This window comes from Rattus norvegicus, chromosome 4 (genome assembly GCF_021556685.1).
Source record: "Rattus norvegicus strain SHRSP/BbbUtx chromosome 4, alternate assembly SHRSP_T2T, whole genome shotgun sequence".
Lineage (NCBI taxonomy): Eukaryota > Metazoa > Chordata > Mammalia > Rodentia > Muridae > Rattus > Rattus norvegicus.
In genome coordinates this window covers 161,714,914-161,741,460 of record NC_141537.1, presented here as the reverse complement: position 1 = coordinate 161,741,460, position 26,547 = coordinate 161,714,914, and the positions used below count along the sequence as shown (strand labels likewise).

Below are 26,547 nucleotides of genomic sequence, written 5' to 3'. Positions count from 1 at the left end.
CTTCTACAATGAACCAGTAAACAATGTAAAATAGAAATGAAACTCTGGGCTAGCAGGACGACTAGGGGTTAGAAAACAGTTGCTGCCAACGCTGAGGAGTGGTCTGGCTTTCTTCCTTGCCCAGGAAGGAGAGAACTGATTCCCACAAGTCGAAGTAGACATGTCTTGCCCACCAATCAATACATAAATAAATGCAGTTTAGATCGAACTGGGTGCCATCCTCCTGCTTCCACTGCCTAAGTGTTTATACTGCTGCCCTGCAGCCCCAGAACCATTCCTTTTTCTTTTTTCTTTTTTTGCCACTGGGATGGAACTGGGCTCTCACTGGCTTCATCTGCCACACTAACTGCCCCCAGGCTGCTTCACCTATACTTTGAGCTGTGGGTACGGTTGGAGGTGGCAACGGTTCTGCACCTTGTTCAGACTGGACACTAGGTCACACCCACAACACATGTGAATGGCTCTCGGCCTTGGTAAAATCTGTTTTATGGTTGTTGTGGCTCTAAAAGACAAATGAAACAAAATAAGCCCAACTGAGGCTTATTTAATGGAACAGTTTAATCAGCTCACCGCTGGAGATAGCAGGAAACCCCGTGGGTGACTGGCCTCTCTTCTCTATCATTCTGACCCTGCCCTCCTATGTCTGATGGCTTCTGGGAGGCTGCGGCCTTACCTTCCCAACAAACGTAAGCCAAATTCACGCTGCCCTTTAACTGTAATCTTTTAATTTATGTCCTTGCTCGCATGGACAAGAAAATCTGCAAAATCCAGTGAGTAGCATTAGATGGCGTGTCTAGTGTGGGTGGTATGGAGGGAACTTTAGGGCTCTGTGCGGCAGGGAGGGGCTGAGAGGGCAGGGACTCGGCCCACTGCAGGAACACCGGGTGGGCCCCAATCACAGGTTTGCCATCAGCCAGTCCAGCAGCTGCAGCCGCGTGACATTTCCCACTGCCTCATCCAGCTGTCGCTCCTTCTCATACCTAAGCACCGACTGCAGAACCTCCCCGACGCTTCGGCCTTTCTCCACAGCAGTGGCTGAGAGCTGAAGCAGCTGTGGAGAGCAGAGAGAGGGTGTTGGAGGGGCAGAGCGGAGAGACCTGCATACCTGGGGCCAAGGAGCCACCTGACCTGGGAAACTGAAGGAGGAGGGACTCGAGGGAGGACAAACTTTCAGGGATTCATGTAGCTAAGGCTGGCCTCAAACTGTTGATCATATTGCCTCCATCTCCCTAGGCTTATAGGCATGAGCTACCTCTCACTCCACACAAATGCATTTTAATTTTTATGGTACATGGATTGTAGCCAGCACCTAGTACGTGCTTAGCGCTTAGCCCAGCCCAAGAGGACTTCAGTGACAGCTGCTGTTGATGAAAGGAAGTTGCTCTCATTACCCACAATACAAACAGGTTAATGGGACCCCACTCGTGATCCAGAATGTGACCTCTCAGTCAAATCCACCTATTTTTCCCTTGAAGATGATGCTTGAAGTGAGCATTTGTCGACACTGCTCTTGTTTCCCAACAGTTCTAAGATTTTCTGCTCACCCCAATATAAAACAGTCTCCATTTGTGATGGCATATATTCACTGGGAACTAGACAAGGTCTAGAGCCACTTTGAAGTCAAAGCTTTGCGTCATTGAGGTGTGAAGACCCCCACAATGTGGGCAGCAGCATTCCTGAGGCTAGAGTCTCAGACATCACGCAAAAAAGCAAGCTAGCTGAGCAAGAGCATTTGCCACCTTCTGCCTTCGCACTATGGAGACCATGTGGCTGACCATGAATTCCTTACCTTGGAGGATTGACTGCACTCCAGAACTGGGGGCCCAAATAAGCCCAACCTCCCTAAGTTTCATTGTGAGGTGCTGTCACACACAGCAAGAGGACACATCAGCAGCACACCTCTGTTGTCCTAAGACCAACCTGGGTCTTATGGGATTGTTCCCCATACACCTCAGAACCCTAGAGTGTTAGGGCTGGAGGTACAACAGGGATCAATCCCCCCCACCCCCCAGGAGATGTTGCTTGGAAAAGTGAAGGGGCCTTCCAGAGTGATGCTCCTAGAAAACCACAGAGCAAACTCACATCCAGGTCTCAGAATCACGAATTTAGTTCTCCTCCCAAGCGTACGATGAGAATGGGCTGAAGCAGCCATCCAATCATGTGCACAGAGCACTGTCATTCAACTGATATCCTAAGGGCACCAAACCTCTCCAGGCATAAGTTTTTATCTGTACATCTTGCTTTCACTATAGAAATGCACAGAAAGTATAGGTCATGGCCCCAACCCATGAACTAAGTATATATAGGTCATGGCCCCAACCCATGAACTTATCCAGAAAGAAAAATCCCCGCAACAGAAATTGAAGTATTCTTGAAATGAGCAAGACAAAGTTTTGTTGGATGTGATGCTGCTTGCTTGGAATTCTGGGACCCAGGAGGTAGAGGCAGGAGTATTTCTTTAAGTCTGGGGCAGCATGTTCTGTGAAGTGAGGGCCAGCTTAGTTAGGTTAGTCCAATTTTCAAAAAACAAACAACAAAGCGAGCCAGCCTGGTGTACAGGCTTGTCATCTCAGTTACCAGGAAGACCAGGGCAGAACTTTGGCAAGTTCAAAGCCACCTGGGCTACACATGGAGTGCAGAGCCAGCCTGCGTGAGGCAGGGAGCTTCAGACTCAAGTGAAGTATTGCCGCGGTGGAACATGGCCCTGTGTTTGATCCTCGGGTCACGACCAGGACAATGTTTTGCAAAGAAATAAGAGAAATAAAGGAAAACAAGGGGGAAATTTGGGGGCTAAAAATTACATTAAACACATAAAATAAGAGGGCGTCAGATGGAGGAAACCTCAGAAGGAAGAGTAGAAACATTGAAGACCAAAGACGTGATAAACAGAAGTTAGAGCCTGTGAGCATGACCTTCCCAGCCTCAGGATCCTCTCTCTCTCTCTCTCTCTCTCTCTCTCTCTCTCTCTCTCTCTCTCTCTCTCTCACACACACACACACACACACACACACACATGAGTGCACGGGGAAAAAAGGAAGACCACAGCTGCTGACAGAAGAGAAAGACCAAAGCAGATTCCTCATCCAGCAGAAATACACCTCAGGAGTGGAGTGAAGGTAAAAAAAAAAAAAGCATTTCAGACAGTGTTTGCCTAGTGTGTGCCACACCCTGGGTCTGATCTCTAGCACAAACGAGAGAACTTCTCCCCAACATATGTGTCCTAGGAGAATCACTAGAGGACCACGTTAGCCCAAAGCAACTGCAAGCCAAGTAAGAGAAGCTGTGGCTTCTCGGTGCAAATGGGCAACTGTCCTTTAACTCCTAAAGATAGGAGTTAACACAGACGCCCAGCCACAAAGCAACACATCTTAAAGAAACCAAAATGATCAAGACAGCTCCTAAAATATCATGACAGAGAAATTAAAATGGAACATTGGAAAATGTTCAAATAAATCAAAAGGAGGAAGAACAGGAAAAACAAGGACAGCCACAATTAGAACAAGTGGCTCCAACACTATCACATACTGACCTCTTAATAAGTGGTCAGAAAATTCATAGGGGTCAGTTACCCACAGGCCTTTTGAGAGTACGTCAGAAACACCCACATATCCTGTGTGAAGGAATATATTTAGTTCCTTCCTGACAGGTATGCAAAAGTTAATTCAAAATAGGCTGCTCATAGGTAGAGAGAGCAGTAACTTGGTGGAACTGTGGATAACAAAAACACACAAACACAGAGAGCCAACATCAACACACAAGGCACACACAGACACAAGGGCATGCGAGCCACACGCACTGACACAAGACAACACGGAGGAAAGTCCATGTGACCTTGAGGTGCCTAGCTCTGTCCATACTGTTCCTGTCACAGGTTCACAGTTCTTTGCTGTGACATCGTTCTATGCTTTATAGGGGTGTTGAATTATATGCTTGGCCTTCTGTCCCACTAGCAACTGTCTTCCCTATTGTGACAATCAAATGTCTCCAGACTTTGGCGAGTGTCCTCTGGGAACAAAACTTCATGCAGTCAAGAACCACTGGAAATGCCTTGCCTAGCGTGTGAGGCTCAATTTGAGCACAACAAAGACACAGAAAAGAAACACTAGTTGGGCAGAAATTACTCATATTATTAGATAAGATAAAAAGCACACAGCTTTCGTACCCTGGGGTAGAGGCAGGAGGATGAGAAGTCCAGAGTCATCCTTAGCTACATATGTAATGAGGCTATAACACGAAGACAAGGAACACACAGGAAAAAAGATAAATCAGATAATTCCTCATAAACAATGTTTGCTCTTTAAAAGATGCTTCACACAGAGCAAACATTTGAGAGTTGTGTCTGGCAAAGGACTTATTTCTAGAATGTGGAACCTTTGGGTAGAGGATGTTTGACTCAGTGGTAGAGCATCGGTCTACCATAAACAAAGCACCACATAACTGGGCATGGTGCCACACACCTGTACACCAAGCACCGGAATGTAACACATACTGGGCAAGAGAATCAGAGGTTCAAGGCTATCCTCAGCAATAGAAAAAATGGGCAGCCTGGGCTACGTCAGACTCTGTCTTCAAAAACATGCAAACAAACCTCAACTCTGAACAAGGACTAAAATACCGTCATCAGGATGTGGGCAAGAGAGCTGTGGGGACATGCAGGCAGTGGATGGTACCAAGAGTCAACACAAAATGGAGGAAGGAGCCACATGCACTGACACAAGACAACGTGGAGGAAAGTCCGTGTAGAATTATGTTCAACATCTTTAGTTATCTGAATTTATGTTTATCAAACCAATCCACAATGATCTACCACTGTGACTCCTACAGTAAATGGAAGACACATTGAGAAGAATGGGGGAGTGGAAATCCAACTGAATGGCTACTTTAGGAAGTCATCTTACCACCACCACCAGCACCACCACCACCACCATCACCACCATCATAATTCAAGGTCTCAGAATATAGTCTTCAGCTCACTATGTAGCTCATCCTCCCTCAGTAGGAATGGGTACTATAGATATACTACGGGAAGACTAGCACTGTGGTTTGAATGAGAATATGTCCATAGGATCCCATGGTGGGATACTTGGTCATCAGATGGTAGCGTTGGTATAGAAGGCTGTGAAACCTTTAGATGATGAACATTGCTAGCGTAAGTGAGTCACAGGGGAAGGCTCTTCAGTTGCCCTCACTTCCTGCTTCCATGCCTTCTGTACAGTGAGGGGCTGTCCCCCTTGGAGACTGTAAGGTACAGTGAGACACTCCTTCCTTTCATTGCTTTTTGTCAGCATTTAGTCACAGCTGTGAGAAAACTACCAAAAACACTGGCACAGACAGATAAGGAGTCCTCAGTCTTAGGGGATGTTTTAAAATTCATGAGACTACAATAGAGTTGGCCATTGGTGTAAGAATAGACAGATGGGGGGCTGGGGATTTAGCTCAGTGGTAGAGCGCTTACCTAGGAAGCGCAAGGCCCCGGGTTCGGTCCCCAGCTCCGAAAAAAAAAAAAAGAATAGACAGATGGGCAATTCAATGGCACAGAACGTTCAAAAAGAATAAGGCAGAAGCCAGGTGAGGGCAGGGGGCTTGGGGGCGGGGCAGGGGAAGTGCAGGAAATGACAACAAAACCCCAACTCCCTGCCTTCCACCTTACCTGCAAATGTACACAAAAAGGTCACTCTTAAATAATTTAAAATATCTCAAAATACTAAAAGAAAACTCAAAGCAAAACCCAGAAAATATTCAAAGGAAAAACTACCTTAGATTATATTAAATTGGATATGGTGAAATCAAAAGAAAACCCCAGAGGCAGCAGCTGGAGAGTGTCCAGTTTGAGATCAGCCTGGGTTACACAGAGAACCTAAGCCAGCCTGTGTTACGTAGCAAGATCCTGTTTCAAAGAACAAATTAAAAAGCAAAACAGAACAAAATTGTGAAAACTCTATGCTGCAGAATATATACCTTTACAATGTGTGCATCTATATAAGTTTTATGTGTGCATGGGTATTCTATTTTATGTATGTGTGCATACATATTCCATATGTATATGTGCATGTGTATATCACATATGTGTGCATGTATGTGTATGTGTTTTTCTCATGTGTACATGTGAATTATATCACATGTACTGTACATGTAAATTATGTTATATGTGTTACATGCATACTCTTTTGCTTATAAATGTATGTCGCCACTTGAACTAAAAAAAGACATAGGTATACATTAGCTCTACATATGTATTTTTGGAAGAACACCCTAGGAAGAGATGAGACTGACTTTTCTCCAGAGAGGGCAATAAAGAGGTGATCTGATGAGGAGACACTGTTTTCAGTGTTCAATCATTTTAAATTTTGGGTTTGGATTGTGCATCCATCTACAGTGTTGAAAGCAGTTGGGTTTCTGGGCACCCCAGTTTTCGGCTCAGTGAGCTGCACCAGCATGGTATTTGTATATATCAGTGTCTTTCCAAAAGAAAATCAGTTGATTTCGGATAGTTCCTTTGCTATACATATTACCAACTGTTCTAATGTGGAGAAGTCAAACTGTTGCTGGTCCTCCTTCCTATTGGCCCTTCAATGAAATAATAGGATAAATTTTCTCCAGAATTAACAAAGCTGTGTAAAGGGTCTACAAGTCTATTTTCCTATTCAGACAAATAGATTACAGAACTTTAGTTTAAAATCCATCAGCAGAATATATTGAGTATGCTACGTATGGTGGGTTGGAAAGATGGCTACAGAATAGAAGCTTTTTCATTCGCTGCACATGGAGGCATGCTTGCTTTTAGCTGGTTCATTCATCTAAAATGTTTGCCAGAATATACCCTCCCTTCCTTCTTCTGACCACTGTGGACCAAAATAACTGTGGTTTATGGACTGGGAACACTGAAAGACACAGTCTGCCAGGGCCCCAGTGTCGGAGATGGAAGATGACAGATGACTGGCTTACTCTGCATGTTCCTGACTGTCCACAACCCTGGTACCAAGGCTATTTGCAGACATAGCAGCTGGGTATATGGCTAAAGATGAAGATTGTGTCAGTAGGTCAGGAAGGAGGCTGCCCCTGAGGATGTGCTATGGTGCCTTTTGAGTAACAACTGTAGTCTTGCTAACACTGGGGGAGATGTTCTGACTGAAGTTAAACTCAGTCTGGTTCTTGCTTAGGGTTGGTGCAGTCCAATCTGTAAGCTACATGATTCTGTATCTTCCCACTTTTAAGGTTATTAATCCAATTTATTAAAAGAGAAATCCCTTTCCCTCTATGTCTTCTGGTTTCTAAAAGGAGAGATTTTTGTGCTTGGTGCTGGAGAGTGAATCTCTCTGTCTCTCTTCTGTCTCTCCTAGGCCTCAGTAACAACAGCAGCACCAACAAAAACCAGCAATAAAACCCAAAACAGTTAGAGCATTCTACCCCTGTCTTCTGGTTTAACCTCCAAGTGTCTCTGGAGACACTTCTGAGGGTCGCCACCAAAGGCTTAGAAACTCTGATTTGTGAGCCACGTGTTCCAACCTATGCCACCGACTGATTCTCCACTGTAGAGAAACTAGTACTTGTCTCCCTCAGAATCATCATGGGAAGTTTGCCTTCAATTTTCTTGACCCCCTGCTGTATGTGTGCATGGGTATTCTATTTTATATATGTGTGCACACACATATTCTATCATACGTATGAGGGCATGTGTATATCACATATGTGTACATGTATGTATATGTGTTTTTCTCATTGTACATGTGAATTATATCACATGTATTGCACATGTAAATTATGTTATATGTGTTGCATGTATACTCTGTTGCTTATAAATGCATGTTGCCACTTGAACTAAAACATATAGGTATACATTAGCTCTACATGTACACACATATGTACACTGTAGATCAATTAGGGTAAACTGATGTTAAGGACTAAAGAAAATATTGTCTGGCATCAATATAAGATGGAGGATAGGGAATTTGGCCAAAGGCTGGAAGCTTAAATTAAAATATATACTGCTATGGGATCTGTTCTGGAGGCAAGCAGGAAGCAGTGTGAAGTGCCTTATGTACAGGCCTCCATGGCTCTTCATCAGGTAAGGGCTATGGCAAAGAGAAGCCCAAAAGAAAACCCATAATCTTAGATAATCCCAGTCTACGTTCAAACTCTACTTTTCAAATGAAAAACAACAGAACACAAGGACCAGAGGATGTACCTCCTCCGACTCCACGGAGTTCCAAACCATGCCTACATTTTCCCCAAGAAGGAAGCAAGCCAGCCCTATAGAGCACAAAAAGAGTGAGGCCTCCTACTGACATCCTATCTCATCCCTCTTCTACACATACACTGCTCCCTCAAGACAAGGGCCTGGCCCTATGGGGGATAATCCACATTTACATCCTGTTTTCAGTCACAGACCTCCAACATGCAAGGTAGAGCTTGAGAAGGACCCACACAGATTTCACAGGACGAAATCTGTTTCAGACCTTAACTTTAGTTCTGAATTTTGACTCTCTGCTGTGTCCCTGGGGAAAAACAGAGGCTCTAGGAGAAAGCTAAAAAGCAGCAGACTGATTTAGTTAACATCCTGATGTCCAACAGCCCAGTATGCAGGCTGTTCCAGATCAAGAGCTCAGTGAGTACAACTAGCTGGCAGAGAGCCACGGGTATAGAACCATGATAAAAAGCGAGCAAGCAAAGAGGCAGCCTCAGGTGCAGACTTTTGTCTGACTCATGTACTGAGTCTCCTGGAGAATTTTCCTTTGTGCTCCTGGCACAATAAATGCAGGAATGCGCAAGATGTCTTTTCTCCTTCCCTCTCTTGGTGTTTCTGGTTGTTCGTGATCTAATCTCAGTTTACTCTTACCTCTGCTGAGAGGCATAATCTCCAAATTCTTCCTGTCTGGTTCTCCCCTTCCCATAGCTGGGTTCCCATTCAGAAAAAAACACACAGACCAGAAGATCCAAGCTAACCCACGGGAAAGCTTTCCGGCATTTCTTACCTTCTCCTGGATTCCTTCATCGTCACCAGCGAAGTACAAAATAGGGACATTGAGCTCTGAGGCAGCCACCCACTGAAGGACAGCTTGCAGCTGCTTGTTCTGGACAGTGTCAGCCAGATTGTGGTTGCTGACGATCACCTTGGGGATTTCACAGCCCTCGGGTGGCTGTCCTGACAAACCTCTCAGTTCGTTGTGGATGGCTAGATAGGCGTTCTGCAGGAGGGCTTCGGCTGTCCCCGTGCCCTTGACTGGTAAGCACTCATATAAGTTATCTGGGAAGGCAGAACTCGGCCGGCTGGCATCCCCACACTTTTCGTCTCCCAGCTCTGACAAGGGCGAGTCACAGGACTTGGCGATAATGAGGCATAACTTCATCACCGAGTCCATCAGATGCTCCACCATCTGCCCATTCATACAGCCATCTAGCTGGTTGGCGACCATCTTGGTTAGCCCAGATAAGGCACCACCAGTGGCCTCCTCATCCTCACAGAATTTCGGGACAGGTGGGGACATAGGCCTTTCACATGGAGACAGAGGCCTTTCACATAGGTTGATCTCTTCTTCCTTAATGATCTGCTCGTGAGCCTTGGACTCACAATTACGGCTACCCTTGAATATGGTCTCACTGAGTAAGTTCCGGATAAAATTGAAGATGACACTCATCAGATCTTTCTTTTCTGTTTGTTCCTGCTCACATATCTTAAGGGGAGGAGACTTAACTTTGCCCTCATCATGAACTACAGGAGAGGACTTGGTGGGAAAATTGGTGCTGGCGGCGGCTTCCAGGAAGCTCTGAGCATCCATCCTTCCTCCCTGTGCCAGGTGGTACTGAATCAGAAGCAGGGCAGATACAATCAGGTCCTTGGCCCAGGAGTCTGATTCACACATAAAATTTTCAAAGTTCTCTGGTGGCTGAGGTTGCTGAAGAGGGTTTACCTCACAAGGATCCGGACACTCAAAGGAGACCTCCTGTGGAACGGCGCCCTGTTTTGTGGCACGCTCCAAGCCAGGAGAATTTTGCTGACTCTTGTGCCACATGTTCAGTCCCTCCTTAATGATGTGCTCACCCAGAGTTTCAGCGCATGTCTTCTCTTTCTCTGATATGCATGCAGAAAACAAATTTTCTTTCAGTTTTGATTCTGATTTCATCGCAAAGTTCAAGTTTGAGAGCTTTGGGTCACCAGGTCGTGATTTCATGGAGATAAGGGAGTAACTCTCGGACTTGTCCCTGGCTTTCCTGATGTTCTCAGGATATTTCTTGGCACACATCACATTGTATAGCTTGCCCAGCATGGCATCCATGATATCTGTAGCCTTTTGGCTTCCATGAGAAAAAAAACTTCGCTTCACAGCTGAGACGAAGTCTGTGTCAGTCATGAGACTCCCTGTGACACTGTGGAGGTTCTTCATGAAGGAGTCGATGAGATCGGAGACAACCTCTTTTGCATGCTTCATCAACACCTTCTTCAGCAGAATAGTGGCGATGGTTGTGTCTTTTACCTGGATCTTCAGTGTCTTCATGATGGACACCATCATGTCAGACACCACACTGTTGGCATAGGTCATGATCCCTTGACTGATAGAGTTGGAAAAGTCGTCAGGCCTGTCCGGGCACCTGAACAGTTTTCTATCTCCAGGTAAGGACCTCCCACCCTCCTTGGCATCTCCTGCATTCCGAGACTCAAACACTTCCTTGTAGAAGAAGGACTTCTTAGAACCAGGCTTGTTGTCAGGACACTTGCCTTCCTTCGTGCTCTCCTTGATCTTCAGAGTGCTTGTGAATCTTAGACCAGGGCTCTGTGAAGACGCCAAGGCCCTGTCTCCAGAGCCGGGAGCTTTGTCACCGGTAATATTCTTGGAACATGCACTGACTGTCTCATTCACGAGCTCAGAAGCTACTGTACTCAAGCTTTTGTGGGGTGTGGGATCATCCCCCATATACAATGACTGGTGGACACATTTGTTTTCAGTACCATGAATCTTCTCATTGATCTCTTTTCGGGCCATGGCGATCACTAGGTTTGTGAGGCGGTTGGCGTAGAAGGAAACTTCGTCTATGGAACCCCCATTACCAACATGGGCAATGAGGCCCTGGGGAGGGGTCTCCTTGTGAGACATCTCAAAATGCAATCTCCCTGGATTGCCCTTGTTGGTGGTATTGTAATAATCAACGCAGAAACCTTTTCGTTGGTCTCCTGGGTAAGCCACTTCCTCCCCAAATGATGATTCTCCAGGCTTGAACCTCGAGTCCTGGAACCCTGCTGTACTTTTCTCCAGGTCTTTGCGGAGCCAGCTGAGCACTCGGACAGGATCTGTTGATGAATCCTGAAAAGCAGACATGGATTCACCCAGTTGTAACACAGCAAAGATACGGGACATTCAGGACAACCACAAAGGCCAGTCTCTCAAACTGGCTCCAACATCTTAATAGGAGGAATTCACCTTTGTTGAACATTTACCGTATACCAGACACAGATTTTAAGGCTACCGTCCTAGCGCTGCTTCTCTTGCTTTCTTCATTTTACAAGGGAGAGAATCAAAGAACTACAAGGTTAAGTTAGTTGCTTGAAATTATAAGTTTACTTTGTGACGAAGCTAGAATCCTAACCAGGTCATCTACCCTAAAGACCATGTTCTCGGAAAGCATGCTCTCAGACGCTATATCACACTGCTTCCGTCCTTCCTGACAGCAACATCCTGAAGAGCGCAAGGTGTTCATATCTGAAATGTGCTAGTACTAATGTTCATCTGTTTTGTGTGTGACTGTATGTTTTTGTTTTACAGGTTTTTCTCCCTCCTTTTTTCAAGGTAGTGTTTCTCCGTGTAGCCCTAGTGGTCTTCAAACTCAGAGAGATCTGCTTGTATCTGCTTCCTGAATAGCTGGGGTTAAAGGCCCTCTCACCCTCACCCAGATATCTGTTTTTTTTAAATTTATGTCTATTAATATATTTCAGAAAAATGGGAAAACTGTACATGTTGGATACAACAAAATCTTGACATGCTAAGTGCCTTCCCACAACTAACAAACATTGATGGATTGATTTCTAATTGGGGGATTAATAACTGTGGGTGATTAGTTTCATGCAGGTACAGTCTCTTGAGTGGATATGGACTGTGATAAGCACATACACATTTATATATACCTACTTATTGTAATCTATACGTGGCAAAAACGTTAAACCTAAGGACAGCACCACGTAGGTGTATATGCTTTCCTTGCTATCAAATGTAAAGAATTTTCCATTTAGGAATGGCCACAAATATAGTCCATTTAAAAAAGAATAGTGTTTTACTATAAATTGCTAATATCATCAAACTACTAGGTTCTCATGAAGGCAGAAGTCAGTAGCTATTGGCCAGGAGAGATGGCTCAGCAGTTAAGGGCACTTGTGGCTCTTCCGGAGGACCAGGGTCTCAACACTAAAGACTCATGACCATCACAAGTGTCTGTAACTCTGGTGCTTAGGGACCCAATACCCCATTCTGGCCTCTGTAGGCATCAGGTGCATGCAAAAACAAATACCCATATTCACAAAATGAAAATAACATACTTAAAATGTTCCATAGCAGTAATTTAAAAAATACTTTTTGTGCAGATGTGTATGCACATGTGTGTGTGTGTGTGTGTGTGTACGTGTGCACGTGTTTGCGCTTGCGCGCCAGGAAAGGTGTTAGATCTAATCACACTCAGGCCTGCTGCATCTTGGCCATCTCAGGGTTCAGGCAGCTTCCTCAGAAGGACGCCAGTCCAGCTGATGTAATGAGGTGGTCAGACCAACATGGATGTGACAAGCCTCATGATCACCAGAATTCTTATCCAAGTGGAATGGAAGAGACTTGTAGAAAAAATCCTGTGCATCACTATAAAACTATAGATTGTCCATAATCTGTCTAAATGCAAAGTAATCCCTATGGCATTCCACACTGCTTGACTCCTATTCCTGGAAGGCTGTTTTACAACCCTGCAGGGACAGGGACTGAGGGAAACACAACCATCTGAGTGAGCCCCAGAGACTCTCATTTCTATTCAGTCAGAGTTCACTGCTCCTACAGCCCCCACCCCTTACACAACAGCATCCTGAGCTGTGTGGAAGGAGACGTTGAATCATTCTTTCTCCTTTCAAAAATCAAAACTGTTTGACGCCCGTGGAGAAGAGTGCCAGATGATCAGTAGGTTTAGTTTTCTCTGCTAGAGACCCTATGCTTCTGCAGCTTAGTCTAGGAAACTGTAAACTCAGACCTGCGTTCCTCTTCCACATCCAGTTCATTAAACATATTTAATCCATTTTTCCATCTCCACCTCCTGAGTGCTGGAGTCACAGGGATATCACCATGTCATGCTTGAAATGCCCTGGATGAAATGCTTGTCATGAAACACTTTAACGATTGTTATCGTTATTGTTCAGAAAATCCGTTTGTCGAATGACTCTGAACTGTTTTTTTATTAACGTCCAATGGTTACTTACATAACTTCAAATGCTAGACTAATACCAAATTATACTTACATCTTATAGTATAGTTAAGGTTTATACAGTTTCCCCCATGAGTGGAAAGCTTTACCACAGAACACCTTATTTTGGGTTTTGGATCTCCTGGGGTACTTCTTGCTTAGTGAAAGGTAACAGAGTTTTGTTTGGTTGGTTTGCATTTTGCTTCTCTATATGAAAGGGCAGAGGTGGATAAACGCCCAATGGAGGCAGTTGGGGTTCTTTAGCAATTTGATGAGTGTATGTCTTGTAAAGATTTCTTGGGGTTTTGGCTCCTATTGGTAAGAAAATAAATTTGATATAAACACAGTAGGTCATTAAACACTACATGTTAGTGTTATGAGTAAGGACATAGTAATGAATACACTGGATCATGGAACCCTTAGTTTTGATTTGTAGTATACATGTGTGCTTGTGTGCACACATGTGTGATGTGTATACATCCGTACTTGTGTGTAGAGGACGACAACCTGTGGGAGTCATTTCTCGTCTTTCACCCTTTCAGTATGTGGGTCTGGGACATGGACACGGGTCATCTTTGAGCCATCCTACTGGCCCAACACCGTCAAAAAGAGAAAATTCTGCTCAATGTATGTGAATGTTTCTGGCATTGTATCCTACTGTCTGTGCAGATCAGTTACGGTCGTTCACTGCAAACTCATCTTGCTTTGTGATTCTGGGACTGAGTCTTTTAAGCATTTTTCTCACTTGGCAGCAGCCTTCATCAGTAGGGGACACTATGTAACTGCAAGGGGGTGAAAAGAGCTGTGCCATGGCCCAACTGTGTCCAAACAGTCTTGAATGAGGGCTCTTGCGAGGTTCAGTTTAATGTCTACTTTTTACATTTCCAGGGTCCTGAAGCCCTTCCCTCGCATCTTTCAATAGTGTACTACGTTCCCTCAGGAAACAATGTTAAAACATTAAACCATAGGTGTGGCTTTTATTTTCTTATCGGACCCTGACAGATACAGCCTCCCACCCCAGGCCCCAGTAAGCATTTAATAAATATGAAGCATTTAGTAGATGCCTACAGGATGCTCAAGATACAACGTTGCCGTCACTGAGTTTAGACTTCTCAGCATCTTAAGTCATCCTGATTTCAGGAATTCTTTCTGATATACCTTGGAGACATTTATTTATTTTCTTTTTACAATGACTGATTGGAAGCAAGGTTTATTTCACAACATTTGTGTGGAGGTCAGAGGGCAGGTTTCCTTGATTAGTTCCTCCTTCCACCATGTGTGTTCCAGGGACTGATATTGAATCAAGAGGCTTGATGGTAAGCCCTTCACCCACTGAGTCATCTCACTGGCCCAGGGACAGTTATTTCTAAGGTGCAGTTGTTTAAAACTTAACATTTTGTTCTTGTAATATGTAACTTTTTATTAATCATAGCATATTCTGCACACTAAATAGCAAACACAGGCTCACAGTCAGGAGCATGCACTACACTTGCAGAGGAGCAGAATGGTTCCCCGCCTCCACATGGTCTTTCACAAGTGGCCATAGCTCTGGTTTCCAGGGAATTGCACACTCTCTTCTGGTCTCTGGGGTACCTGAACTCACATGCACAAGTCATGCTCCAGGAACACATAATTAAAGACTAAAATATCGAACATCATAAACAGCAGAATTTGTTAAGGTAAATTGGGAAGTTTTTGCTCTACTCGAGCTCATTTTAGTCATCTTCACAATGAAGAAAGAGACTAATTTGATGACAGTTCAAATGTCCCTAACTAGTGCCGCTGAAGAAAGTGACCTTACCATTTTCCAGTCTTGGTGTTGGTTGTCTCCAGGTGAATAGACACCAACTTTGCAAACGCCACTTTGACTTTGTAACCAGTCAACCCTATCCGCCATCTGGTAGTATTAAAAAAAGAGAGAGAAAAGTCATCAAAAGGTTCCATGACTAGAGGGAGAATTAAAGAGAAAGAAAGACATATGGGTAGCAGGAGTCATGCTTCCCAGAGACTTGTCCAAAGCTACTTAAACCCCACCCAACTGCGGATCTCCAGCTTCGGCTCTCTCCTGCAGCATGATTTCTCAAGGTTTTATCTCTAGAGATGACTGTGGTGTTTTGAATATGCTTGGCCCACGGAGTGGCACTGTTAGGAGGTGTGGCCTTGTTGGAGAAAGTGTGTCCCTGTTGGGTGGGCAATGAGACCCTCCTCTTCCTAACCACGTGGGAGCCAGGCTGCTCCTGGCTTCCTTTGGATGAAGGTGTAGAACTCTCAGCTCCTTCTCCAGCTCCAGGCCCACCCGGACACTGCCTTCTTGCGATGATGACAATGGACTGACCCTCTGAGCCTGTAAGCCAGCCCCAATTAAAGGTTGTCGTTTTTAAGAGTTGCGTTGGTCATGGTGTCTCTTCACAGCATTGGAAACCCAAATGAGACAATGATGTTCACGCCCAATATGTGCTGTTCATGCTCAATTATTTGTTAAATAAATGAACCTAGTCAGCTGTGTCCTGCTTTGTTCCCTACTAACATTCCCCACACCTCGGATTTTCAGTAGACACTCAAAACTAAATGTAACCAAATGGTTAATTTACTTTTTTCCTCACGTGTTCTGTCTACATGACCTAATATTTAAAAAGGGAAACCTTTACTTTTCATTTCTAGAGCACTAATATATACTAGTAGATCTTCCTCTCTCCAAAAGCCAATACTGGGGGATTCTAGTCTCCAGGGTTCAGGATCCAGGATGCAGAGAAGACTTGGCTAACATGTTCTTTCATGGCCCTCATAACACTTTGCTCTGTTCTCTTCCTGTATGGTCCTCTGGATGGCATCCTCTTCAGAAGGCACCTGCCCTGCCCACCTCTAACCATTCCCCCAACCTCCAGTCGCCAGCCTTACACTTGCTTGTACTTGCACTTTCACAGTTCCTGACTCAGAACCCTCAATCCAGATCCTTTTTGGCCTTTGTCTTTAGTCTCATCCACTCTTTGAAACCTTGCATTCTACATTGTGGTCTTTGGAAAGCCTGCCCAAGCATCACAGTGCTGTCCTCCTGCCCAAGCATCACAGTGCTGTCCTCCTGGAGTGACAAGAAGGCTCTCTTTGCCCTCACTTTCTTTTCCTATGTCCCCTCTTAGGCTCCACACTCAAAGTCCCCAGGCTCATTACAAACTCTCCTCCCATTTATATCTCTCAGTGGGTAAGAAAGATGAAGTGAGGGGTTGGGGATTTAGCTCAGTGGTAGAGCGCTTGCCTAGGAAGCGCAAGGCCCTGGGTTCGGTCCCCAGCTCTGAAAAAAAGAACCAAAAAAAAAAAAAAAAAAAGAAAGATGAAGTGAGACGCACACGCCCCCCCCCCCCAGTATGTCCTGACATCCTCACAAAACAGATGCATATCTTTACATTGACAGTAAAGTTCAACATCTCACTTGAAGCTGAAAAATTGTGAATTAAAAGGCATGCAAGTTCTTGGAGTGGGCACTTGATTAACTGGAAATACTTGTCTTAAGGGACATTGGCAGAGGTGGGAGCATGCACCCTCTCTCAAAATTAAAACCAACATAAATCAAAGGAACATCGGACACATGCTGAATAAAAGTTGAAGAGAAAAGAAAAGGACTGTTGAGATGGTTCATTTGCGTAAAGGTGTCTGCTGTCAAGTCTGATGACCTGAATTTGGTCCCTGGGACTCACATGCCATAAGGAAACCTGACACAAATTGTCATCTTATTGTCACACAAAAAACAAGGCATGTGTGCACCTGTCTCAACACACACACACACACTCTCTCTCTCTAAATAACAATGTAAAAATTGCTTACACATATATGAGCATATTATTATTGTTTTGGAGATCATTGATAAATGTTAAAAGGAAAAATAAAAATATAAAATCATTCAAGAGCTGTTTTCTGTTCTCACAAAGACTTATTCCTATTTTCACACTCTACTGTCTCTGCTTACTGAGCTGTGGCAATCATTTCTGTACTCTTCTTAACGACAGAAAGTTCCTGAGTGAACAATAGATTTTCTACAGTGAAGAACTTGTACAATTACTTAAGAGTGGAGAGAAACTGAATCTGGGGCTGAGGGTCTAGCTAAGCAGAAGAGTGAGTGCCTAGCCTGTGGAAGGCCCTGGGTTTGATTCTTAGTACAGAAGAGAGAGATGGTGGGGTAGGGACGGGATAGGGGTGTGGTGATCCAATATGGCTGGACTTGCTGCAGGTACTGTACATCTGTGATTCCTGTGCTGAGAGAGATCACATGTTCAAGGTGAGCCTGGGTCACACGGCAAGACCCTGTCTCAAAAAAAAATATTGAATAGCACTTCTAAAAACTTTTTTTCATGTGCTTTTTGAATTGAGAAAATTTAGGCATTAAATTTCTTAAAAGATTTCTCAGCATCTGTCACTAAGCTTGACTTCAGTTAGATTTCCAGACTCCACGTGGTGAAAAGAGATAACGGCCTCCTACGAGCTGTGTTCTGAACTCCACATGTATGCATATCATACCGTATGGTACATCCCCCCACCAAATAAGGACATCTTATTAAATGTTCTCACAAGCTTTCTGGCTGATTCTAATGAACGATATGTATTGAGAATTCCTGGGCCAGGAGAGAGAGTGTGATGGCCAGTGTTGACCGTGTGCATGACATAGCAGGGAGAGGGAACTTCAGCTAAGGAGTTATTTCCACCAGACCGGCCATTTTCTAGATTGGTAATTGATACAGGATGGCCAAGCTCACTGTGGGTGCCCGGCCGACAGTTTATAGGAAAGGCAGGTGAGCAAGCCTGCGAGCAGAGCTCCTCAAGGTGTCTCGGATGAACGCCAACCCGTAAGATGCAAGATGAAGCAAACCTTTCCCTCCCCAGGTTGGTTTTAGTCAGTGTTTTATCATAGTACTAGCAAGCAAACTAGGACAGATAACTTAGGTCTTCTAATCTTCTTTGCTTTTGTATTTTAATGTTCTGTTCACTCTGCAGAGAAGTTCATACCAATGACATTAAACCTTGTATGGTTCTCAATAGCTCACACTGTGTAGATTTTTCTTTTTGGTGGTATTTCCTGTGATGGACTCTGGGGCCTTTTACATGCTAGGCATGCAACAATATTCATGAATCACACCTCTATATAAAATATTATGCTTGTGTCATGGGGATAAGGAAAAGCATTAACAGTACTGCTATTTAGCCAAGAAAGGCAAGATTTAGTAGCAGCTTGACCTAGAATGCTGACAAAATCAAAAGATCTATGAATGATGGTCTTCCCATTCCTATATTTCACCCAAGGGAGCTACTTGTGGTGGAGAACAGCTAAATCAATGGAATCTGTTGCCTTATTCAGGCTGCCAACACATGACAATTAAGGCAGATACAAATTAAGTGTAAGAGTAAGGGAGTGGGGGTTGAGGATTTAGCTCAGTGGTAGAGCACTTGCCTAGTAAGCGCAAGGCCCTGGGTTTGGTTCTCAGCTCCGAAAAAAAAAAAAAAGAGTAAGGGAGTGGTGTGCTTACTTACCCTTATTGAGGATGGGTTTTGAGATACAAGGAAAACTCCGAGTGAGCCTTATTGGTGTCTTCACTATCCCTAAGTCTACCCACCCCTCCTGCCATGTAATATATAAGGACTCTGCAAAGAAAGACAGAGAAAAAATGGCTAAATTTATGTGTGGACTCCACTCTTCTTACCAAATGGTGATTTTTGATTTCTTATTTTCGGTATACATACAAGCGAGGGACACAAAGTGACCTGGAGACTTCTGGAGAGTTCTCAGATAACAAATCATTCTACTTTTGGCCAGTGATTTCTTATGTGACTATTGCCATTCTCTGCTCCTGAATGAGTGGCTTACTGAACGTTAAGAACAATTGGCTGTCTCAAGACCCTGGGTTCGGTCCCCAGCTCCGAAAAAAAGAACAAAAAAAAAAAAAAAAAGAACAATTGGCTGACCTCAAAACACACTTCAGTAGGAAGCTGGAAGATAAGCAGTGGAATGGGGAGAGCCTTGGACTGCTGGATCTCAGAATGTTTTGTAAGCCTTTTGGGGGGTTCTTGAGAGAAACATGTATCCTCATAAAGAGAGTTACAGGCCACGAATCCAGTTCAACTAACTTCCTTAGCCTAGCTCTTCCAAGACATGATTAGAGGACATTCGTGTGCTTTAATCTCTCCTTCGAATATCTACCCATCATCAACTGCACATGTGCCTCTAAAATGTCCCTTTAAACCCCATCTTTACTTGAGCCCAAGCCACAGTTATCCTATCCATGACAAACGTCTTAAGTTCCTACTTGAATGTCCTTGCTCCTTCTTCAAAGTCTCCAACACAATTCATCCCACCTTCTCATCCTACCTAACACGTCAACTGTGCACATGTATTCTACACTATTGTCTTCATGGCCTCATGAAGACAAGCAGTTTCCTAACTCATCTCGGTATCCCTCATATCCCTAGTACCTTTAGAGTTGGTGCTTAGTAATTTTCTGTTGAAAGAGTGAATATAAAAGTCCTGCCCATTTGTAATTCCAGGCAGCTCATCTTTCTTAAAATTGGAGAACCTGGGGGAAAAAAAAGAAATGGCTTGCTCAAATGAGTTATGACAGTAAGCCATCATATTTTAATCTTTTAATATCCACTGTTTTGCGACGAGTTTAACACAGCAAGTTACTTATCATTAGATCTTCCTATTCTAGTAATGCTAAGGAGTGAACATCCCCCAAACGTCCAGTATTCTTTTCACAGAAATTAGTACATCTGGTAAACTCTTAGCTTACATCTAGTCTACTGTTTATATACTATTTTGTGTGTGTTTGTGTGCAAACACAAGGCTTTTTTTAGTCTGTGAAACCCCCCAAGTTGTCTGGATGATAGGACACATACATAAGCAATACAGTTTTCTTGCTTTTTTTTTTTTTTGTTATTGAGAGAAGGATTTGTTGAGATTCATGTTGACCTTAAGTCACTATACAACTAAGGATGGTCTGGGATTCCTGCTCCAGCTGCTTCCTGCCCAAGCACTGCTCTATAACAGACATGATCCATGAAGCTTTTCAGCTTTTGTAATGTACACATTTCCCACGATAAAGAAAGGATGATCTAAAATTATTAAGAAGTCAAGTTATAAATGTATTTATAAGTTGAAGATCGGAACTGGGGGTAATGGCCCGTGCATTTGATCCAAACACTTAGGAGGCTGAAGCTGAAAGACTGTCCTGATTTCGAGGTCAGCCAGAGATTCAGAGCTAGCCCAGCCTACCCTGGATGATACAGTGCGATGTTGTCACAAACAAAGAAAATAAAAAAAGTTATAACTTGCTGGAGTCCTGGTTCTATGTTATCTATTAAATGACAGAGAAAAAAATCAATATACAAATGTAACTGCTATTTACCTTTCAATTAATCCACACACCCATCTTACGAACTGGGAAACCGGAGTCCAGAAGAAGATTAGAACCTAATGGGCTTCTTTGGGTACTTCTACCTCTTAAGCCTGGGAGATATGGCACTTTCTGTGGTCACAAAGGGCTAACTTAAAATATTCCTCCACAATTCTAATGTGAGGCTGGGGAGATGTCTCCGTGCGCAATACTGGCTGAACAAGTATCAGGGCCTGAGGTTGAATCTCCAGGGCCCAACTCAAAAGTAAACGTGGCTGTTCACCGGTGCCTGTAACGCCAACCCTGAGGGGGCTGGCAGACACAGGCCTTGTTAGTGTGCTAGCTACCAGCCTAGGTGTAGGCTCCCTAAGAGACCCTGTCTTTACTGAGTAAGGACGAAAGTGATTATGCAACATATATTCCTCTAGCTTCTGAGTATGTAGGCTTGGGTGCAGTGCCTACACATACTACATACATACATACACACACACACACACACACACGCCAATGAGAGTGGGCCTGGGGAGATGTCTCAATCACTAAAGGGCTTGCTATTCAACCTGTAACACCTCAAGTTCCATCCCCAGCACTCACCTAACAAGTTGGGTGTGGTGGTTCACATCTGTAACTCCACTGCTGGGACCAAATTGGTCAGTAGAGACTCTGACTCGAAAAAGTGGAGAGTAACTGATGAAAATACCTGTTATCTACCTCTGACCTCTCCATGCATGCTCTCTCTCTCACGCACAGTTATGTACATACAGATATACATCATACAAATGCCTATGAGACAGCTGGATGTCATGGGTCATGCTAATAATCTCATCACTTGGGAGACAGTGGCAGAATGACAGCTGCACGTTTGAGAGCAGCTTGAACTACACAGTGAGTTCTGAAGAAGCCTGGAATAGTTATGAGGGGGGAAACGAGACCACGGAATGCCAGAGTGAAAAGGTAGGAGGAGGATGTCAAAGTGATTATTACCTCAACCTGTAGAGGAGTGCAAGCCATGAACGTTGGTGGAGAGCTGAGTGAGGCAGGTATGGTTAGGCCTGCTCTGTTCCAGGCCACAAGACTGCCTGAAGACAACCCCTACCCCATTTCCTAATTCCTAAACTCACGAGAAAGCTAAATTGTCGGTAGTATAAACCAGGCTCTTAGGGGTTCCTTCCTATCTTTCATGTATCTTGAAGCTCATTCAACCAAATTTTAGTATTCATTTTTTATATGGACAGATTACTAGTTGTCTCTATCCCTTCCTCCCCTTCTGTCCCTTCTTTGTCTGGAGCACTGTAGAAACTCAACAAATCCTGTTGATACTTGACAGTTCAACCCCACACGGCTACAGATAGCTTGCCCGTTTCCAGTGCTCTGCTGCCTAACCACAGCTTTGGCTTTAAATACTCCTGAGGCTTCAAGTGGGTAAGAATCAGACTCATCTATACCAGCATGATTTTACTCAGAGTACCAGAGAGAAGAGAGCATGCGGAACTAGCCAGACGACACAGCTGGAAAATCCAACAGGCAGGCATTAGTCTACTCTCAACATCACACTTGGAAGGAGGGAATCCCTCAGGCCCACACAAGAATGGCCTGGGAGAGCAGGTCAGACCTGTAAGTCACTCTGAACTTGACCAAGGTGAGTGGAATGTTGCTGAGGGAATCCATGTATTTCCACAGGATTCAAAGTGGAAACTAAAACTGGCTGGGCAGCAGCAGGAAGCTGAGTTTGACATAAAAAAAAAAAAACTGTCCATCACTTCTCCTTTTTAACCACAGGGGATCAGAAAATGGGCCGTTTTCCCAGCCCAGTGGGCTTTCCTACCTCCGAAGCTCTAGAATAGTGAACCACAGGAGACTCCAGAATATACTTTTAAAGTCAATGAAGATGCTGGGATGTTCTTACTCAGCTGAAGATCTTGTTTCCTCCCCCAGCCTTCCATGCACCTCCTCCTTGTTGGGACTAGGGAGTGACATCAGAATTGCAGCTAGTGATGTCACTGTCTCTATAGCAACCATGTGAGGCTGCCTAAGATTGAGTACTCATAAAGGATAAGAGGAGGGGTGGAAATAAATATACTTTATGGCTCTGACATTTACTTAGAAGGACTGGCCTTGCTTTTCCCTATTTCTTCTGAGTGTTTGAGTGAGGTGGGAGAGTATGGGAGGGGAAAACTTTCCCATTGGATTTCATTTGAAACAGCAGAGTATTATCAACACATCTGGCCTGGCTTTCATGCCAATGGATTCCATTCAAACGGCAGAGTATTACCAACAAACTCAGATGGCAGCATAGGACAGGATCCTGTTTCACACTGGCTCATCTGGAAATAGATGGCCTGAATTAACTGTGGCGTTTCGTCTCTCTCGCTGCTGCTGCTGACTTTGTCACAGGCATGAGCCACCACGTCAGGCACAAAAGTAGTCTAACCAAGGAACAAAGTTCCAGTGGAGGTGGGGAAACAGCATATCCACCCCCACTCCCCAACCAAAACCAACAAAAACCCCAAACCAAATACAAAGCCAACAAAAACTGCTACCATTCAAAAGCAGCTGGGTATTGGTTTCAATCCTCCAATAAAGTCATTTGTCATCTATCGTCTTTTATTGTTGATCTTTCTCATCTTAAAAAAAAAAAGCAGGCTTCTTCTTGTCTGCAGAGCCTCTGCAGCTCAAGCACTCTGCATCTGTGCACTCCCCTGCAGTTTGAATAGGTAGGCACACCTGCTGGCTGGCAGTCCTTTGCAGGTGACCAAGGTCTTTATATCATTACGTCACCTGAGCCTATTAATAATCGTTTGAGGCAAGTAGTAGGTATCCATTCCCTAGTTAGGTATTCGAATTGGAAAATGGACCAAATACTCTCTGGGTATTAAAGTTAGTGCTCTTTTAACCATGACACCTTGAAATCGAAAGTGCTTGACTCAGAGATGGTAAGTGATACACTTACATCAAGGGTTAGGAGGCGTGTGCAAACTGGGGTTGGGGGTCTGTCAATTTATCAGAACTATATCAATCTCGGGATCAAGGGTTAGCCAAATTGTGAGCTCTACTCAAGAAAGAATGAGGCCAAGAAATGCAAGGCAATTCGGCATCGCTGAACTTCAGAGAAAAAGGGATTCTTTTCCGATTCAATTGGGTAAATGGCAATTCTCATAAATAGTAGGGTCAGCTGGGCCTAGAGGTGTAGACCTGTCATCACAGTATCTCAACTACTCAGGAGAACTGTAGTTCAAGGTCAGCCTCTGCGATTTAGTGAAACACTGTCTCGAACTAAAAGGGGACCGAGACACTTGCCTTGCATGTCTGATGCTGCTGAGTTCAGTCCCTTGTGCCTTAAGGAAAAAGTAAACAACAGTAGGGGGCATGCAGGTCTTGCCATCCTAGTCATAAGTGGTCCCTACTCACCACTAATAACTGTCTTTCTCAGCCGCACACTTTCCTCCTGCAGATAAACAATGGGCACTTCCACTACTAAGCATGAAAACATTACCAAGTTGAGAATGACTCCCCCAAACTAGGAAGTTTATTGATAAGCCCAAGGTATATTTCATAGGGTTACTCCCCTCAAAGGGGACAAGAGGTAGTTTATTATGGAGTCAAATATGAATGACCAAATCCAGGTTACCCAACATTCCATCATCCAACAGTGAAAGTTCTTGTAGTAACAAGGAATGTTACAAACACTTTTCAAATACATGTGTGGAAGCATCAGGTGGGCAAGTTATAATAAAATCAGGAAACCCTTGCTATGTATGGACCTTAGAGGCTCTCAGATGATATTCTCAGCTTCTGGGTTAGTGGCAGCTAATGGTCCCCTAATACATCCCAAAGGGTTTCAGCCCAAAGAGGACAGGGGCACCACAGGAAGACCAATAGAGTCAACTAACCTGAACCCTTGGGGTTACCAGAGACTGAACCACCAACCAAAGAGTGAATATGGGCTGGACCTAGAGCCCCTGAATATATGTAGCAGATGTGCAGCTTGGCCTTCATATGATTTCCCCAACTGAAGTGAGGGCTGTCCTTGAATCTGCTGCCTGTCTGCCTGTAGATCCTGTGCCCTTAACTGGGCCACTTTGGCTTTGTCTGGCCTTGGTGAGAGGTGAGAGAGGATGTGCCTGAGTGATTTCATGTGTGGTAGTGAGTGTGGGTATGAGTGTGAGTGTGATACTCAGAGGGGGCTCCTCCTTTCTCAAAGGAGAAGGGGAGAGGATCTGCATGAGGGGGTACTGGGAGGAGATGGTGGGGGTGGGGACTGACATTAGGATGTAAAGTGAATAAATAAATTAAAAGCTTTCAGGTGATGGACACAAAAATGTTATCCACACACAAAGGTGGATAATAAATGGCTATTTGGAGGGCTATGGATACCCCAGGATAATCTGCCCTTGGATCTGCAACACTACTTTCTCTCTACTATTATTAAAGTTCTAATCAATTAATCAGTCTTTCTAGAATGTTCAGAACTTGCAGCTTCTTTCTGGGGACTTCAGTTTACAACTGCTTGTCTTTTACTCAGGTATATCAAGAGGATGAATGTTTTATTTTTTAATTTTTTAAAATCTTTTTTTTTTTTTTTTTTTTTTTTTTTTACTTTTTTAAAATCGGAGATGTCATCACCTAGGCTGGCTTGGAACTCCTTATGCTCCTGTTTCTGCCTCCCAAGACCTGAGATTACAGGTGTGGACCACCACACCCTGAAAATAGATTTTTAAATGAAAGTGGTTTTATTTCTTAGAACATTCTTAGGCTCCAGGTGTCTCCTTCCAGAACAACACAGATTTTCAGAGGCCCAGTTTTAAAAACAAACAAACAAACAAACAAACAAACAACTGACTTGGGTAAAGCCACCAGCAGTTGTTCCATAAGAAAAAGTGTTGAAGCATGACATACAATTTTATATCACCTTTCAGGACATAACGCTTCAAATCCATTTATAAATCCCTGGATCAGCCCAGGGTGGTGACTCCTACTTGAAGCAGAGCTGTGATTATCTCAAGTTCGAAGCCAACTGGGGCTTCATAGGGAGACCCTGTCTCAAAATCCCAAAAATAAAACTTCCCGTTTCATAGTTCAGTTAGTGATCAGTGTGCTTCAATAAACAAAATTAAAAACTGAACACATAAACCCCAGTCAGCCAAATTCATAATACGGAGACTGATCACCGCTTTGGAAAAGGTGGTCAGAAGTCCCTGGAGAGGTCATTCTACGTGCGGAATTGAACTGGTGTAGACATCTAAGTAAGCATTCTATGAAAGGGGACAGTGTACACTAACAACCCCGAAAAGGGTGTTTTGATGGCGTTGGCGTGCACTTACTTTGGCGGCGAGGGGCTTGAGGTGGGGGCGCCTCTGCATTTCTATTTAACTCCCCCCACTGTAATGCAGATCCTATTACACCTGTTTTCTCTTTGCAACTTCTTGAGTGCAGGGACACCCTTCCTCCTTACCCCTGAAGAGCTGTCAGACCCTTTCTGGCCATCGCCCCTAGAATGAGCGTCTTTGAAAGCTGGCCATTTTGCATGCCCTTTAGTCAGTCCCTGGTTAACTCTGAAATGCAGATTCCCCAGAAATATCAGACGGCCTTCACAACCCATTACAGATCCCGGATTCTGTTTTCCCCTGCCTTCTCTCCCTCTCTTTTTCTTTTCTCTACCTCTGCTTTCACTCCCAGTCTCTCTGATCAACCTGGGCCCCGCCACTTCCGTTCTCAGTTGGCGTCTGCGCAGAGAGGTCCATGAGATTTT

General features: G+C 44.2%; 1 protein-coding gene across 11 annotated transcripts; it reads right to left on the bottom strand.

The window, feature by feature from the left end:
- Positions 1-703: 703 nt before the first annotated feature.
- Akap3 (A-kinase anchoring protein 3) lies at positions 704-26,547 on the bottom strand. Of its 11 annotated transcripts, none has more exons than XM_087657716.1 (7): positions 22,624-22,773; positions 21,393-21,461; positions 19,879-19,979; positions 18,940-19,050; positions 15,224-15,319; positions 8,973-11,297; positions 704-1,051 (listed from the first exon to the last, which is right to left on the bottom strand). In XM_087657716.1, the coding sequence occupies exons 5-7, from the start codon at positions 15,317-15,319 to the stop codon at positions 896-898; spliced, it is 2,577 nt and encodes an 858-aa protein (XP_087513842.1). In that variant the 5' UTR covers positions 18,940-19,050; positions 19,879-19,979; positions 21,393-21,461; positions 22,624-22,773; the 3' UTR covers positions 704-895. The 11 variants fall into 11 exon arrangements, with proteins under 11 accessions (XP_087513842.1, XP_087513843.1, NP_001433248.1 ...); XM_087657717.1 differs by lacking the exon at positions 22,624-22,773 and adding an exon at positions 20,811-20,911; NM_001446319.1 differs by lacking the exons at positions 21,393-21,461; positions 22,624-22,773 and adding an exon at positions 26,457-26,547.

Bases quoted from the DNA above. Each gene is read 5' to 3' on its own strand.
- Akap3 (NM_001446319.1), bottom strand. From the start codon at position 15,319: ATGGCGGATAGGGTTGACTGGTTACAAAGTCAAAGTGGCGTTTGCAAA. The intron at 11,298-15,223 runs GTAAGGTCACTT...TCTGCTTTTCAG, and splicing joins AACACCAAGACTGGAAAATG to GATTCATCAACAGATCCTGT. The intron at 1,052-8,972 runs GTAAGAAATGCC...TGCTCTCCACAG, and splicing joins ATGAAGGAATCCAGGAGAAG to CTGCTTCAGCTCTCAGCCAC.